General features: G+C 49.0%; 1 protein-coding gene across 1 annotated transcript in view; it reads right to left on the bottom strand.

Moving 5' to 3' along the window:
• ITGB5 (integrin subunit beta 5) overlaps positions 1 to 10,700 on the bottom strand; it is a 115,526-nt gene that overhangs the window by 5,945 nt on the left and 98,881 nt on the right. Inside the window, exons 11-12 of the mRNA XM_011368299.2 lie at positions 6,462 to 6,684; positions 2,230 to 2,333 (exon numbers count right to left, since the gene is read on the bottom strand). Coding sequence (XP_011366601.1) covers positions 2,230 to 2,333; positions 6,462 to 6,684 — 327 coding nt within the window. The remainder of the gene's footprint in view (positions 1 to 2,229; positions 2,334 to 6,461; positions 6,685 to 10,700) is intronic.

Here is a 10,700-nt window from a genome sequence, read left to right as displayed (position 1 = left end):
GGAAGGCATTGTCTTGTTTTGTCTGACTGTGTGTGCTTTGGCCCCTGGTCTGCAAGCAGAACTTGCTGTTCAACCTTAAATAGCAAGAAGTAGGGCTAGAAAATGGGTGTGAGAGATGGAACTCAGTAAGCCTGTCTCTAGGTCTAGCACAATCCCTGGGGTTCAATACATGTGTTAGCGGCATACGTGACTCAACATACTCAGGAGCCATGATTTAGCCAGAGCAGTCAGTCAACATCAGAGAGGCAGGAGCAAGGAAGTCTATAAAGAAGGCAAGTCAGGGCCATGACGGACAGGCAGCTGGGCTAGGAGTCTGCAGCGGCTGAGGTCAAGGTAGAGGGCAAAGTTGCCAGCAAGGAAGTCTCAGATGCAGAATCCCTTTCGAGATACATAGTCTTCCCCCCGCCGCTCCCCCCACACTACCACTTAATCATTTTATAGTGTATCATTCAGTAGTTTTAGTATATTCACAATGTATAACCATTCCCACTATCCAATCCCAGAACATTTCTATCACTCCAAAAAGAAACCCATACATAGTAGCAGCCAGTCGCAATTCCCTTTGTTCCCCAGCCCCTGGCAACCACTAACTTACTATCTCTGTACTTGTCTATTTTGGACATTTCCTATAAATGGAATCATATAACATATGTCCTTTTCTGCCTGGCTTCTTTCGCTGAGGATAATATTTTCAAAGTTCATCCATGTTATACATGTATAAATACTTCAATCCTTTTTATGACTGAATAATATTCCACTGTATGGTTATACCATATTTTTTTCGTTCATCAATTCATGTACATTTGGGTTATTTCCTTTTAGGCTATTATGATTATTGCTGCTATGAACACTCATGTGCACATTTTTGTGTTAACCTATGTTTTCAGTTCTCTCGTGTAGACACCAGGAAGTAGAATTGCTGAATTGTATGGTGACTCTATGTGTAATTTGGGGAGAAATGCCAAACTGTTTTCCACAGTGGCTGTACCATTTTACACTCCAAACAGCAGTGTATGAGGATTCCAGCACAGGGCCACTTTGACTTGATGCAAATAGAGTGTTCCAGAATAGTTTCAAACCCAGTTACGTGCTTATAGGGCTAAGATATGTGATTTGCATCTCTTACCCTTAGAAACTCCTCAGCCTGGACAGCAGTGACTGTACTGGAAAGATATGGATGCAGCCCAGAGATGGTGAAAAGCAAACATCTTTGTGCCTCTGTCTGAGCCTCCCCGTGGGCTTCAGAAATGGACTTGTAGCCATTTGCCCAGAAGTAAAAGCAGAGGGATTGAGAGATGATGTCAAACTGGAGTGTTTAGAGTAAGAAGAGCCACTGGGTGAGATCTGCAGAAACCAACTGGTGATCTGCTGCCGGAAGAAGAGCCTGGCACTGAATCTCAAGTTCAGTCCGGACTGAATGAGAACTCTGCCCCCTCTGATGGCTGTAGCGTCGTGAGAGCTGGGCTGGGCTGAGGCCAAATAGCGCAGAGGCTGGCTAGTTGTTCACCAGACATGGATCCCCTGCTTCCTGGGCACACAGCTTGACTATGTTTCCCAGCCAGCCTTGTAATTAAATGCAGCCAGATGACCGAGTCCTGGCCAATGTAATGTGAATGGAAGTTATATGTACCACTTCCAGGCCTGGCTCATATAAACCTCCCATGGGACCCTTCACTCTGCCTTTCCCTATTTGCTGACTAAATGGAGAGGATTCTGGGGACCTTGGGGAGGGAGGAACCTTGACATAGAGGGTGCCTGAATGCCTGAGTGACCACATGGAAAGCTTTGCCAACCAGGAGCATCTTCACTGGACTTTCAGTGAGTGATGAACTGATTTACATTTGTTAAGTCATTGATATTTGGCATTTGTTTGCGATAGCAGCTAACATTACTTATTCTAATATACTCAGTTCTCAGAGGGCCTGGGAGAAGACTGGGTTCCAGTGATGGGACAGAAACTAGGAAGGGACTGGGTTCCAGTGATAGGACAGAAACTTATGAACAAGGTCTTATGTTCTGTTGAGTCTGGAACCTATGCCCTAGCACAGGTTCCCCAAGTCCTCTTGGGGAGCCAGCTGTTGTGCCAAGGACATTGAGACTATGCTTCCTAATTCAAGGCTAAACCTACCTTCCTCCCGGACAAGATCATCCCATGGGGGATAAAGTTCTCTAAGTGTCCACTAAGATCGAAAAGGGGACAGCTGCCCAGGGCTGCTCTGGCACACTCACCGATGCTGTCCGCCCACGTGATCACCTCATCTTTGCACAGGTTTTGGCAGGTCTGGTTGTCAGCTGGGCTTCCTGAGTGAAGCAGCAGGCACTCAACACAATCTCTTTAAAAAAGAGGCAATAAATGTTGATGTTAGATGCTGTGTCGTAGCTCCACACACATAATGAATGGGCCCCCGACAAGGCAGACCCCGGCCTTCCTGCAGACGCTAAAGACTAACTTCTGTCTGTCTTCAGGTGTCTGGCTTCAGGGAATGTTTCCGCCCCACCCTTCTTGTGGCTGTTATGTGGGGAAGCCCGAGGGTTCTTGGAGGAACATATGTGAGTTTAGAGGCATGTCTGCTCTACACGTCAAGTTGTAGGTTGGAGGCCTTTCAAATTCTGATACCAGGAGCCAAATCCATCTTCACTCTGGTATATCGAAGGCCTGACTGAATGAAGGGTCTGGCCAAGCAACAAGTTTCTGAGTGATAAGAAACTGTGATCCCAGCCTCACAGAGGGGTCCTCATTCCCCATGGCTGGTGCTTGATGTCCTCGTGTTGCCCCAATTCCCAGGATCCCCTCCAGCCATCACCAGGGCGGGGCTCTCAACCTGCCTGCACATTAGACTCTGGAGTCACATCTCTTGGGTGGAGCTGGGCCCTGGGATTCTGATTAACAGTGAGGGCTGAAAACTGCTGTCCCGGAGGCTCTGAGGCCCTGCCCCTTCTCCTTCCCTGAGGGCGCTCACCTGGCAGGCTCCCCAAGGACCCTGCTGTCCACTCACCTGGTGGCCAGCCTGCACTAGATTCTGGTAGAGGCCACAGGGTTGCAGCCCCTCCCAGGGAACTCGCATTTCAACAGGGATCTTCTGGAGAAAATGGCTTACAGCCACAAAGAGACACTATGAGTCCCTCTCCTCCCACCTCAGGCCTACAGTTTAAATCAGATATGTAAAATGCTTAATTAAAGTGCTCTATTAATGATGATTATTTATACTTTTCAGAGTAAAAATCCAATCCCAGGAATTCTCCACCCACCTTCAGCTACATCAGGGAGAATAAACAAGACTCCTGGGACATGGGGCCAGAGAAGCTGAGCTCTAAGGGTCTGTGGAGCTTGCTGTGGAGGGGAACAGAGCCCTGACCCCTCTGGGGGCTGTGGGATAGGGCAGCATAAATGGGATGGCAGCAACTCGGCCCCAGGGATGAGTGGGGTGGGGCAAAAGAGCTAGCTGATGGGGAACCTCCAGGAACTTTGTGAGGCAAGGAGGGTGAAACCCCCCAAACAGAGGCTTCCTCAGGGGCTTCCTCAAGCGCCAAGTGTACTGAGAGGGCCACCGCCTCCCTGCAGCAACACAGTGGCACCAGAGTGCAGAGGACGACCTTGCAGAGCCTCGGCCACATGGGGGACAGCTGTCCTGATTTCCTACAGGCCTGTGGGGACCCAAGGGGCTGAGTATCTGGAAGGCACTCCAGCAAAACAGGGAGGGATGTGCAACCACAATGCATCACCTCTATTCTCATCATCCTTTAATTCGTTGAGATTAAGAGGCCAGTTACTACGTTTCCGGTGCAGAAACTGTGGACTGGAATGTCAGAACTGGGAGGGAGCTCAGAGAGCATTTCATCAAGTCCTCTTATTTTACAGGTGAGGGAAATGAGGACAAAAAAGAAGTCAAGGGCAGCTGGATCCAGCATCCAGATGCCCCGTCTCTCAGACAACCCCCTCCGCAGATCCTTACTTCACTTTCTGAACATAAAGGAAGAATGGGCAAGCGAGTAGATCATGAAGAGAAAGTGAATTAGGTTTTCTTATGAGGGTTCTAATACGCTCATGAGTTCGACTATCTCAGATGTGGCCACAACAATCCCACTCTCTTGGGAATGACTATGGAAACATTCTGGAGTTACAAACAAGTGGGTGATGTATGCATTGCTCCACAGGCCAGAGCTCCAAAGGGCGGGCAAGTGAGACTTGGCTGCGGTCAAGGAAGGGGTGGCTGCAGCTCTGGTCATTCACGTTAACCCAGCACCCCTCTTTCCAGCCTCCTGGATTAACGGGCTGCAAAGAAGGGCGGCTGCTTCCGGTCTCAGCCAGGATCCACTGTGCCCTCCATCTGCATTCCCTGTTGTCATTAAAACCACATTAAGCCACAGAGCCACTTTCAGGAAACATTCCCTAATTATCCACGTAGACATATCAGTGTGATTCATGTACTGTGTTGAAACGCGTGATATATTGTAGTCATGTATTAAAGTAAGTCTGGTCTTTTAAACAAACAAGTTGCTGAGAGAGACTTTGCACAGAGCCTGTTAATTGAAATCAGCTGAGGCTGAGTGTGAACTCACCCAAGGTGAAGGGTGTGTGTGGTTAATTCTAGAAAGTAGAGATTGGCTGCTCTGAAACGCCAGGGGGAAAAAAAAGGACATAAGGTATTCGAAACCTGGTGTCTTTCAGCAAAGCAGCAAGCAGAAAAACAGCCTGACATAAGTCACTATCAAAGGGACGTTGTTTTTTTAAAAAAAGTTGCAACTAGGCTGTGAAAGAGACAGAGTGAGCGTGGCCCAGAGGAGGGCCCAAGAAGGGATAGTGAGGTTCCCTTACGACATCTCTTTGCTCATTGGGTATTGCTTAATGGATAATAAATTATCAAGTCTATGTCTTCTAGGAAATGAATGCTTTAAACATTTAAAGCTGGGGTTGTTTTCCCATGGGACCTTTTAACCTACCTAAGCCAACCATACATTGCCTTGCTGCTCCAGAGGAAGAAGAGAAACAGACTTTATCTACTTTTATTGGTTGCACGTGTGTTGTTCTAGCTTGGCTCCCACCCCTATCAACTTCGCGTGTCTCAGGGACTAGGAACGTATACTCAGAAGGGTTCTGCTGGTAGGAGTTGTGGGAGGGCACCTCGCTCCAGCATGAAATGTGGACGATGGCCGCGATCCCGTGCTCAGATGGCCACAGCTACTTGGGCTCCAGATCCAGGATCCTAACCTCCTCCCTGGGATGCTTCTTTGAATTTCTGCTGTTTCTCCATTCTTAGCGGGTCTAAAGTGGATCTGTTTTTTTCTCCCTTCTCCCTGGCTCCCTTCCAATGACACAAAATAAAACCTGGCCCTGTCCATCTTGTCTCTTGGTCTGCAGCCAACTTTCAATTACCCACGCCTGGATTATTTGTGGCAAATGTCCAGCCAGGGGCCCTGCCACCCAGAACGTTTCTGAGCACGGACTGACCAGCAGCCGCGGCAGGCTCAGGGAGCACGAACTCATTTCATTATCAGCCTGAGCCAGAAGTTTGGAGGGGAAATCTGCCAAAAGAAAATTGCACTGTTGCGCTCCCTAACCAAAGAGAAATGCCGTCTGCATTTCTATTTGTTTCTGCTTATCCTTGCTCCTGTTCCCACCCTGCTGGCGCTTTAGCACGATGATGATGACACAGCGGCTTCTCTAGCAAAAGTCAAGAGAAACTGTCACTCTGGCTTTTCTGACGGCATGACTCCTTGACTTCTTTAATTCCCTCTCACTGGCGCTCTGGCAGAGTGTGAAGGGCAGAGCCGTGGGGAGGTCATCCCGGGGAATGTGACCCTGTGGCTGAGTCATCGAAGGCCCGGGTGCCCGGGTCTAGACAATCTGTGCATTCATTGGCAGCGTAGAGCCAGCGTTCCATTATCTGTATAAATGGAGCAGAAAATTCAACAGCCACGGCAGTTTGTTTCTGGCATGCCTTATCTAGGTCAGGTGCCCTCCTATCCAATTTCCCTTCTGATTATGTTTTCTTTAAAGCAGCATTTCCCACATGGATGTCCTGTGAAACACTGCTTGGGAGATGTTAATGTGTGTGTGTGGATGGGGGGTGATCAAATACATTTGAAAAAAAGATGTACACTGAATCCCTTTTTCAAATACTCAATGGCACACTAAAGGCTCTGAGAAAATGCTATTTTGTTACCAAAACCAGTTTAATTTCATTGAACTCAGTAATCTGGTAATTTCTAAACTTGTTTAGCAATAGAATAGCAGTCTTGGTTTTTTCCTGTTTTGTTTTTATTTTCTAACAAAATCCCCATGGAATCAGAGTCTCGAAGATGCTATTTTAGTTAATGTTAGTGAGAGTCTCACTCCCCAGCAAGGCCGGGAGGGCAGAGATGGGGAGAAGCTGGCGGGCCCTGAGAGCTGACTGGCTGGAAGACAGGCCTGTGCTGAGGTGAGGAGCTGGCGTGAGGGGGCTGTGGGTGGGCGCCGTTACCTCTTAGTGCTGCAAGCATCTGGGCAGGTTGGGCACTTCTCGCATGTCTCCCCAAAGGCTCCTGGCTCTGTGCACTGGCACTGCCCACACACACAGTGCCCTCGGCTGCTGCAGATCTGGCCGTCCTTGCCCTGGCAAGTACTGATGTCTGTTGAGCAGTTACAGTTGTCCCCAATGTAACCTGCATGGCACTTGCATTCTCCACAATGACACTCTCCGTGGCCTATAAAGACACACATAGCACATCATTGCCTGCCTGCACGAGCACATAGCCACCGCCCAGCACCCGCCATGTGCCAGGCACTGGGGAGCTAACAGAATGAGACACTGTGTCTTCAGAGTTCATTAGAGCAGACAGAGAGGGCCTACTGCTGACAGGGGGTGACAGCATGGGGCTTGGGCAGCTTGTGTGGCCTGGCTGGGGGTCGGAGGCAGTGGTCCAAGTTGGTCCAGAACTTGGCCAACTCACGCCACAGACACAGGACCCCAGAGAGCTTCTTCCTGCCTCAGTCGTTGTGTGACTAATGGCCCCAAATACACCCAGGCCTTAATCCCCAGAACGATGAACGTTACTTCAAATGGCAAAGGAGACTTTGCAGAAGTGATTAAGGGAAGGATTTGGAGACAGGGAGTGTCTCTTGGATTATTCGGTGGGTCCAGAATGCCATCCCAAGGGCCCGTATACGGGGAGGGCAAAGGGAGATGAGACAACAGAAGCAAGATGCTAAGCTGCTGCCCTTGGAGACGGAGGAGGCCGCCAGGCCAAGGAGTGCGAGGAGTGCAGCCCTAGGAGACAGAAAGGGCAAGGGCACAGACCCTCCCCTAGCTCCTCCGGAGCGGGTGCTGACACCTTGACAATGACAATGATTCCAGACTCTGGGCTCCAGAACTGTAAGAACCAAGTTGTGTTGTTTTTAAGTCACTAAATTTGTGCGCATTTGTTACAGTCACGCTAGGAGACTAACGCAGTTGTCTTTGCTTGATCTTACTGAGATTCTTGCTCTGGCCTTGGAGCCCCAGCCCAGAGTAAGGTGACTGGGGAGCGGACGCCGAGAGCAGCAGCGGCAGCTAATAATGTGAGCACTATATGAGTGGCAGGCTTCACAGTACAAACTTGATTAATTCCTACAGCCATCCATGTGGTAGGGATTATCATCATCTTCATTTCACAAGTGCTGAAATTGAGACATAGCAAGACAGAGTGGCTTGTTGAAGGTCATCCAGCCAGTGGCCGTAGAGCCAGAATGCAAACCAGAGAGGCTGGCTCCAGAGTCTGTGGTCTGAACTCCAGGATCCACTGTCTCTCAGGAGAAGAGAGGACAAAGTGGCCCAAACCAAGATGAAGACCAGCTAAGGGTTGCCCTGCACCCCCTTGCGGAGGGACCCCTTCCATTGGCTGTGGGGGAGGAGCTGGGCAACCCCTCGAGGTTCCGCAGGTGTCAAAGGCAGGGAAGTGCTCAGCTCAGAGGACAGAGTTTGTGTGTGTGAAAGTGAGCATGTGCACCAGGCACGTGTATGAGTGTGTGCACCAGGCACATGTGTGTGCAAGTAGGTAGATGTGTGCACACATGACGAACAGTCAAAAGCATGGAGAGTGCCATCTTCCAATGTGGTCAAGAGCCTGACAGTGAATTCTAGATTCTCTCCACTAACAGAGGCAGAAAGCAGTGCTATAAATAGCACTCAATTTTTAAGAAATCTTCCTAACACTATTATTGTAGCATATTTTCTTCCTGATGCCATTTTGCTAAGGCTGATATTAATAGGACCAAGAATTTGTATTCACTGAGTGCCCACGTACACACTAGTAGGAGAAGGGGGAGGCAGGAATAAGCATCAGACAGGTGGGGGCCTTGCATTTTACTCCTGCACCTGAGTCAGTTATCCTGGTAGTTGGATCCCAGCACCGTCTGTGAGACCACCAATGTGTGTGACTCACAATTCGGGTCAGGTCCTAACTCCAGAGAGCCTCTTTGTCTGCCACTCACTTCCTGTCCTCTCCCTGCTCTGTCAGCTCTGTAGTGACTAGAATTTTCAGGCAACAGTGGGGCCATCTGGAACAGCCAAGCCTGCCACCTCTCCCGTGCCCAACAGCCTCTCTGCTCACAGCGGATACTGCGCTGGGTGAGAGTGCCCTCCCATCTCACAGGCAGTGCCAAGGCATATGGCAGTCCTCTGGGAGAGGTGAGAAAAGCCAAGTAGGGCCAGGAGGAGGCTGTGGAGCGCAACTGAACTGCCTAGAAGCTGGCGTAAGATGTGAGAGCCACAGGAGAGAGCAGCACCCCTGCTCAAGGGGCGTGTCGGAGGGGAATGGCAGCAGAGTGCACAGCTCAGCCCGGGAAGGGAGGACCGCACACCCCTCCTCTCCACTGGTCTATGAACAGCACAGATTTCAAGCCACAGCAGGCAGGAAACCACTCCCCACAGGAAGTCTTCCCAAATGAAATGGCTCCAATCACACTATTCCGTCACTCTCTGGCCTCAGAGACCACATTGGTCAAGAGCCTGTTTTAAATTACCATGGTTCACTGTCAGGGATAATTCCACCACCACCCCTCCACCGCCAACATTTTATTATGAACATTTCCAAGCTAGCGGCCAAGATGGAAGAATTGTACAGTGAACATCCATATACTCATCACCCACATTCCACCATCAGTATGTTATCTATTGCTTTATTACATATCTATCCATCAATCTATATTTTTTAATATGCATTTCAAAGTGAGTTGCAGATATCAGTGCACTTCAGAGTAGGTTTTTAATATAGCCCTGGCTCTCACCAATGGCTTGTACATCACAATGTCCCATAGAGTGAAAATGCAAAAGTAAAAGGCATGCTCAGTGCTGTACTTATAAGCAGCACAGACAGTACTTAGGCCAGAGAAACTGCTTTGCTTGAGATGGCGTTGTTTTTCTTCATTCTCTCATTGTTTTTGGCAGTGAGGTAAAATTACCCAAATAATTCTTGGTGCCATTTGGCATCAAGAGGTGCCAAAAATAACCTGACACAATATTCCAAAGTGTCAAAGGTTTGGAGAGGAGGAGGTATATTATTTTGTTGAAGAGTTGAGTTTTGAGTGAAGTATATGCGTGGTAAAGGGAGACGCTGCTCCCTATAGTGACTGAGCATCTAAGTGAAAATGATGGCAAGTCAGGCAGAGGTGCCTGCTGCTCTATACTTTCCACCAGGATCAGCAAGTAAACCTAGCTGTTTCGGGTACATCTGACACCATACAAGCCTGAGAGCTCCAAAACCCAGCCCAAGGCCTGCAGGTGAGAGTGCCCAGAGCTAGGGTTCAAGTAGACAGTTAGGAGTAATGGGTGGGACAGAGCGGGAGCTGATGATTCACAAAAGTTCACCACGGTTTCTGGAAGAGAGACAGAGCTCACGGCTGGAGACATAAGCCATTCCTGAAGGTCTCCCACGACACCTGAGCACAGCAAAGACATGACATAAAAGAACAATGCAAGAGAACATAGAAAGTGAACAGAGCACGTGAGCCTACTTCGGTGGGGTGGGCAAGCAAGTGGGAGCTGCTGAGGGGCTGTGGAGCATTAGAAAATTCTTACCCATGTGGCTTTTGACTTCAAATATTTGGTAACTCCAAAGCAAAGTCCCAGTAAGCCAAACTAGGAAGGAGACCCTGGGTTCCATGCTTGGAGAAATGGCTGAAGCCACCTGCATGCTTGCCCTCAGTAATTCCCTCGGTAGCCATAGTTTAGTTTGCTAGGTAGTTTATCACCTTTCAAAGGCATCCTAAAACAGCTACAGTAAAGATGTGGCACATGCCACCACATCCTTATTCACAGCAGTGGCAGACAGTACTGTCTAATCACAGAATTCTTTTCCAGAAAGCCTGGGCTGGGCCTCAGAATCCTTCTCAACACTGTTCTCCAAGCAGATTCTACCGACTAGTGGGAGTGGCACACAAGATGCAACTACTTGCCATCTTGGTTTAAAGCCTCCAAGCCTCCTTTAGAAAGCATAACCTATATAGAGTGTCAAAAACTAGGTAGGCTGGGCCATATTTTAGCCTAATCCAAATGTCTCAGATCCTGCACTTGGGCCTCAACCTGCCTTTCCCCGAGCCTACATGTGCAAAGATTCCCCACATCTTCTGGTCAGCCCGTGGCCTCTCCTAATACACTACCAGAAATATGTGTTATTAAAATGACGAGGGTTATTGAGCCCTGTCCCAAGGATCAATAACCTGTCAGTCACTAGCAGAACTGAAC

Source organism: Pteropus vampyrus, unplaced genomic scaffold (genome assembly GCF_000151845.1).
Source record: "Pteropus vampyrus isolate Shadow unplaced genomic scaffold, Pvam_2.0 Scaffold1, whole genome shotgun sequence".
In the NCBI taxonomy this organism is placed as follows: Eukaryota; Metazoa; Chordata; class Mammalia; order Chiroptera; family Pteropodidae; genus Pteropus; species Pteropus vampyrus.
Note: the sequence above shows the minus strand (reverse complement) of the source record. Positions and strands in the feature narration are given on the sequence as shown.